This window comes from Drosophila suzukii, chromosome 2L (assembly GCF_043229965.1).
Source record: "Drosophila suzukii chromosome 2L, CBGP_Dsuzu_IsoJpt1.0, whole genome shotgun sequence".
Taxonomy (NCBI): Eukaryota; Metazoa; Arthropoda; class Insecta; order Diptera; family Drosophilidae; genus Drosophila; species Drosophila suzukii.
The window spans coordinates 4,523,191-4,529,889 of record NC_092080.1 but is presented as its reverse complement, the minus strand read 5'-3'; the positions used below and the strand labels follow the sequence as shown (position 1 = coordinate 4,529,889).

General features: G+C 37.7%; 1 protein-coding gene across 4 annotated transcripts in view; it reads right to left on the bottom strand.

Annotated features, from left to right (window-relative positions):
* Window positions 1-2,425: 2,425 nt before the first annotated feature.
* Btk (tyrosine-protein kinase Btk29A) overlaps window positions 2,426-6,699 on the bottom strand; it is a 63,667-nt gene continuing 59,393 nt past the window's right edge. For all 4 annotated transcript variants that reach the window (XM_017087267.4, XM_017087275.4, XM_017087280.4 and 1 more), the window contains 8 exons: window positions 5,873-6,081; window positions 5,678-5,794; window positions 5,532-5,612; window positions 5,337-5,467; window positions 4,701-4,829; window positions 3,864-4,636; window positions 3,662-3,795; window positions 2,426-3,595 (listed from right to left, as the gene is read on the bottom strand). In XM_017087267.4, the coding sequence (XP_016942756.3) occupies window positions 3,497-3,595; window positions 3,662-3,795; window positions 3,864-4,636; window positions 4,701-4,829; window positions 5,337-5,467; window positions 5,532-5,612; window positions 5,678-5,794; window positions 5,873-6,081 (1,673 nt within the window). In that variant the 3' untranslated portion in view covers window positions 2,426-3,496. The remainder of the gene's footprint in view (window positions 3,596-3,661; window positions 3,796-3,863; window positions 4,637-4,700; window positions 4,830-5,336; window positions 5,468-5,531; window positions 5,613-5,677; window positions 5,795-5,872; window positions 6,082-6,699) is intronic.

Below are 6,699 nucleotides of genomic sequence, written 5' to 3'. Positions count from 1 at the left end.
GCCGAACGTAAGAGCTAACATTAGATTTCCCTGCTATCTTTTCGGGGGATTATGTTTCTAATATATTATTATCTCTTAACTGCATTTGGTTTTAGATTTCAACATTTTATTTTTATGTATTTTTAAACTTATGTTATGCATTATAATATATTAATAGTCTAGGGTAGGATATTAAAAAAAAATTAATTCGAATTTTATAATGATTATATCCCAATATTTCTAACACATTTTAAATTTATATAAACTAAAAAATATACTTTATACTATATCTTCCTACTTTTGTATGTTAGGTTAAAAAACTTACAACTTTTTGACATACTACCGAAATTTTTTGATATTCCGGATATGGGTTTTCGCTTCGAATATGATTGAAAAAAATAATAAGCCTTCCAAACGGCAACATTTCTTAAGAAAAAAGTGCTTAAGAAAATTCTGGGAGTGTCAACGGCATAAATTTCCCCATCCAAATAAATCTTTCCCAAGATTGAGTGCCTTTTAATTAGGGTTTGGGGCTCATTTGCATATTGAGAAAGTCGAATCTAGGGGAAGGTCGCCTTACATAGGCATTGCCCCCGGTCTCCTGCCCACAGCTCAATCGTATCTTAATGGCTCATTGACTATCTGTAATTTGACTGGGTTTGCGCTCATCGGGGAGGCCTATTTATGGCGGTGCTCACAACAAAAAGTGCCGCTTGATTGTGGTTATGTAATGCGAGACTGCGATCTTGCCTCCGGCGAATCTAAATATATATCTAATCGCCCCGCCGACCCACCAATTTTGCACCACTGCTGCGGTGGACAGACAGACAGCCTTCACCCACACACGTGACTAATGGAGCGTGACAAACTCTTTGCACAAAAACCACGATTGTTTTAAAGACTAATGAAAAAATGAAAACTAAGATAATGTAATTACAGAATTGTGTTACATATGTTTAGTTGTTTTTTTATCCTTCTAAAATAAACTTAATTCCTGCGGGAACAATTCTAATACATTTAAAATGATTCATCTTAAAAAATATGCAAAGTCAATTAAATAAAGTCTATGAAATTGCAATTCTTATGACTTGAACACAATTAGTAACGTTTACTCATTACATGACAAAGAGCTTAAAGTTATTTTTACACATCATTTATTTGCGATAATATAAAACACTGAAACGCACGATATTATATTCATTCCATCTATTTAATGACCGTAAAGTTAGAGAAATGAATGAGAAATGAACAAAATTGAGTGCATTTTTGTAAACATTGGGGCAACGAACTTTTTTATTATAAATTTGAAACTTACCTATAGTTTTATTTTTTCAAGTTCCCTATTAAATTGTACCCCAATAATAGGCAATAAAAGAAGCCACAACTTTTTTAAAATCCAAGATCCAAAACAAAGATCGTTTTATTTTTCAAAAGTCAACTTAAATGTGGCATAATTTCGGGCTAATAGGCAATGTTAAGTATAAAATGGTTATAAATAAATAAAATGCAAGACAATATTCAAAACCTATTTCCAGATTTGAATATCTGGCTTTTAAAATTTTCTTATATATTCACTCTTAGATTATCGGGTTAGAAAGACCGCAACGCTCCTCAAAGCTGGCTGTGATATGAATATTGTTAGCAACATTTCACCGCCACTTTGAAGACAGTTGCAATCTTTAGATTCTTTATAACTTTTTTAAGAACCCCAACTATTCATAAAACATCGTAGACCAGCAGTATTTTCGGTTCTTTTATTAGCAATATCACGTTGATGATTTTTGGTTTTGTTTTATTTTTCTGGGAGTGGGCTTCATGGCAATAAACGTATTTCGTATTCGTATGTTTATCGTATATATATATAGTTCTATATGCATAGGCGCAAGAAATCAACTAAGCCGCGTATTATTAGTTAGTAGTGTAATCTGTAGATTGCATATGTTGACCTTAGTCTGGATAGTGGCTACTGCAAGGATTTGGCGGATGGGGCGGAATCGAAACCGCCCTTCGCCCAGCAAGAGGAATCATCTTAGATAGACATTACCATGTTTTGTGGATCGGCTAATGCTAGATATAGTCGTACGAAGGACGCTTACTGGCTACCACATTCATATAAAGATAGACAAACCTTTGCGGTTTCTGTGTATAGTTCGAGTCTTGTATCAAAATGCTGTATCAAAAAGTTGTACAAAATGCTTTTTTGGTTTAGCTATTTGGTGTTTCGGCTTGAATTGATGTTTGATTTGCTGTTTCTGTTGGTGTCAGTTCTCGCTATCTTGTATAGTCTGGCTATAAGTCTATGTGAGTTGCTTCTATTTTGGTTCTGTTCGAATTCTTCTCATCTGATCTTGGCTCGCAAACATTTTGGTGTGAAACCGAGTTCTGGGCTCGCAGTCTCCGAATTTCGCAAAAATGAATAAAAATAAGAGGGTGGGAAAAGGTGAGATAAATGTTCATCGTACATTTTATTTGATTTTCGGTTTTTCTTTTTCTCTTTTGTATTTCTGGTTGCTTAATCAAATGATAAAATTAATTAAGTAAAACGTTCATAAAAATACGGTAAAATATGTGTTTAGATATATATCTTTATATCTCGTGTAAGCATTAAAAAAAACGAAAGAATTCAGTTAAAATATAAAGCATATCGTATAAATTTCTCGTATTCATATCGTACTTGATTCATACTTTGAGCGTGGGAGAAGTCATCGCAAGATCAAAATTAAATAAAAATAAAAATCGTCTGCAAGAATTAAACAATAAATCACAAAACTTAAACTAAGCACGTACAAATCTAGTCTAAAAATTGTTTATGTTCCTTGGCGAACTTATCATCCTTTCATCATCCATCTTCGGTTCCTTCATCTTTTTGTTTTATCAGTTGTGCAAACATTTCGCTTTCGACTTGAGGCTTACATTTAATATTTAATGCTTAATCAGTTTTCTTGTTTGTTTGTTTGTTTGTTTCTATCATTCTTTAGAGATAATCATATTTTACTTAGCACAGTGGCTCGCTATTTAAAAAAGCACATTTAAATATCATATCATATGCATGTATGTATCGTTATAATTTCTTAATTCGCTTTCGGTATGTGAAATGTATCAAAAATTTGACTATTAACTACAGTTTTCTATACTTTAATGCATTTCCGTTCTTATCTCTTTCAATATAGTTGCTATATATGTGACTGTCAGTTGTTGCGCTTGGTATCATCTCACCGACTAACAGTTAACGCGTTCATAAACATAATGATATCATTCGCTCAGCTCTAGCTCTATCAAACAATCCAAGTATGCCATAATCGTATGGGTTTTCGTGCCGTAATCGTAAACTGGCCTGCGCTTAAACATAAATCTTATGGTTCATATACATGTATGTATAAATCTAAATATATATCTTTCTTCTCGCCGCCTTGGCCAGCTTAAATGTAATGCCTTTAACGTTCTTCATAATCTTAAGATGCTTCTTGTTCAGTGCGTGTTGATTTCAGGCGATGGATGCCGCAATCTGGTCCGCTGCTTAGTCGGTTAGCGTCTGGGCCACAAGAGCCAGCTGATCCATGAGCACACGGAACGCGGGACGCTCCTCGGGTCCATGTGACCAGCACAACTTCATGACCTATTGGAAAATAGAGATATTAGTTATAAGAAAACTCTTCCAAGGCTCATGTCTTATGACACTCACATCGTAAATCTCCTTGGCACACGACTTTGGTTTCTCTAGGATAATTCCGCGCTGCACACGCTCCACAACCTCGGTGTTCTTTAGGCGACCATATGGCATCTTGCCGCAAGTGAAGATCTCCCACATCAGCACACCTTAAATACCAAACAATAGTTATTAATGAGACATTAAATCAATTAAATAATAGAGGCCAAAGACTTACCGTATGCCCACACATCGCTCTTGGAGGAGAAGCGCGTGTAGTTGAGCACCTCGGGCGGCGCCCACTTGATGGGGAACTTGGTGCCGCCGGAGCTGGTGTACTGATCGTCCAGAACATATCGGGCCAAGCCAAAGTCGGCCACTTTGACCACATTCTCGGAGCCCACAAGACAATTACGGGCGGCCAGATCTCGATGAATGTAGTTGTGGCGCTCCAGGTAGGTCATGCCCTTGCTGACCTGTATGCACATGTCCAGCAGCAGACCCATGTTGCCAATCAGGGTCTTCTCATGCCGGCGCAAGTAGTTCAACAAGGAGCCATGCTTCATGTACTCGGTCACAATGTAGATGGGTCGATGCTTGGAGCAGACGCCATATAGCTGCACCAGATTCGGATGCTGCAGCTTGGTCATCACCTTGGCCTCCTCGATGAAGTCGTCTTCGGACATAGTGCCCTCCTTCATCATCTTCACCGCCGTATCAATGGATCCGCGCCACTTGCCGCGCCGCACCACGCCAAACTGTCCCGAACCCAGCTCCTCCATCAGCATCAGCTCCATTGGGTGAATCTCCCATTTGTCGTGGGACAAGCCCGCCGTCGGTGGAACTGGGCGATCGCAGGGCGAGGATTTGAGTCGGCAGGCCAGGCCGCCAGAGTTGTGGCGATGGTAGTTGATCAGATCCGGAATAGTCTCACAGCAGTGCTTCTCGCTCAAATAATACTCGCAGCGGGCATTCTGCTTGATGTGATAGTGCTTCACATGCGACTGTGGACTGTGGTTGGACCATGAGATTAATAATCGTATTTGCATGAGTTGGTTTTTCTGAGCACACTTACACTTTGGTATGCAGCGATAGTGTGTAGAGACCCTTGGTCGATGACTTGCGGACCACGAAACAGCCCTCCTTGTCGCCCTGCTTGAGCAGGGACTCGGCCCTCTGTCGTGACATGTCGCCCACATACCATCTAGAAGAAAAAGATCATGACAATCATTAGTTTCGAAACTATAGATATTGTTTAAGGTAATATTTATGATAATATACAACAGATTATTTTAATCCCAGATCTTAAATAACAGAGTGTTTATTAAGCTTTAGTTGTAGGTAAATTTTTTAAAAGAATATTGTTTATAATTTTTTTGTATTCAACCATTACTCATATGATTTTAAATATACAAAAATACCACTGAAAGTATTTATTTCCAATCGTCCCTTTATGGATTTTTGGTTTCTAATAATAGAGTTATCCCAGTTAAATTATTCCAATTATTTTTATTCCTAGATCTTCATTAACAGTCTATTTTGTAAACTTTCTGATAAAGTTCTTTCATAATTACAACTATTACACTTGCATTATTGTGAATATACCAAAAGTTTCTGAAAGCATTTATTTCCTTTAGATACTTTGATGATTTTTGGTTTCTAATGGTTGAATTCCATTAGTTTTATTATTTGAAAGACTCGTTTTACTCACTCATAGCGCTCCAGGCCCAGCAGCGCCTTCGGCTTGACATAGTTGCTGGGAATATAGCCGACATTCCCTACGGCATCTTTGACCTTCCACCAGTGCTCCTGTGAGTCATCAATGACCTCGTATTCGGCATTCTGTAAATAAATCATATACCTATAGCTATGCATTCATAAAGGAAGGGTTTCCTTTAAGACTTACCTTTTCTAGCGATAAATCACCGCCTTCAATGGCCTTGAATGGATAGAGTGCCACCACCAATTTGACAAAGTGTGAATTATCCTGGCGAGGAAAGAGAAAACATTTTAAAAAACCATTTCCCTGGAATATAAGGAAGTGTTTCCCACCTTGGCTTTGGAATTCGGTGTTCCGGGGGTGGGTATACCGCCAGGCATATTGGCATCCAATAGAGTTCCGTTGCCGTTCAATAGAGTTGGGGACTGCTTGAAAGTTGTCAGCGAGGACTGTTTTCGGTATCGAAACGAAAGTTGATTAGATGCGGGTTTATTTAATGGGTGTCTTTGGGTCCTATTGAAACTCACCTGAGGCTGCAGCGATGTGGGCGTGCAACTGCCACCTCCTCCTCCTCCGCCGCCGCCTAGGCCAAGGCTTCCACCGCCTCCCAATCCGCCGCCCACTCCGCCGCCGAGACTCCCCGAGCTGTTGTGCTGCAGGCTGAACTGACTGTTGGTCGTGGAGCTGTTGGGGCTGATGCTGCGCGTTGAATTCTGGGCTGGAGAACTGCCGTTGCCTGGAAAAATAAGAGAAATTAAAATGATCAAGTTCGTTGCTTAAGTCTTTTGTTTGCTGCTGTGAAAAAATATAAGATATTTACAATCTTTCGAGTTCGTTGTCTAAGTCTTTCGTTTTGAACAACAATAAGTCTCAAAAAAATATCTTCACAAAGTATGTAGATTATTTTAAAAACAAATTTTAGTACACTTAAATCTAACTTTAAATAATTCCAATTTAACATTGCTAGAGTTCGTTGCCTTTTTTTTTTTTTTAAATAAAATAATTATTTAACACTATTAGGCCTCCAAAAAATATTTTAAAAATATGTAGTTCATTTGTAAAACTTATTTAGGGTATTTACCATTAGAGCGCCAGGTACTACACTTAAACTTAAATTTAAGCAATTTTAATTAAAGATTACAAATTCCTTAAAAGAGTTGCTACAGTTCGTTGCCTAAGTCTTTCGTTTTAAAAATGTATAATATTTATTTAACACTATTAAATCTCCCTTAAAAATCTCTATAAAATATGTAGTTAATTTTTAAAACATCTTTTGGTTATGTACCATTAGTGTGCCATGTACTACACTCAAATCTAAATTTAAACATTTTCAGGCCCCAGGGCTGACCAATTA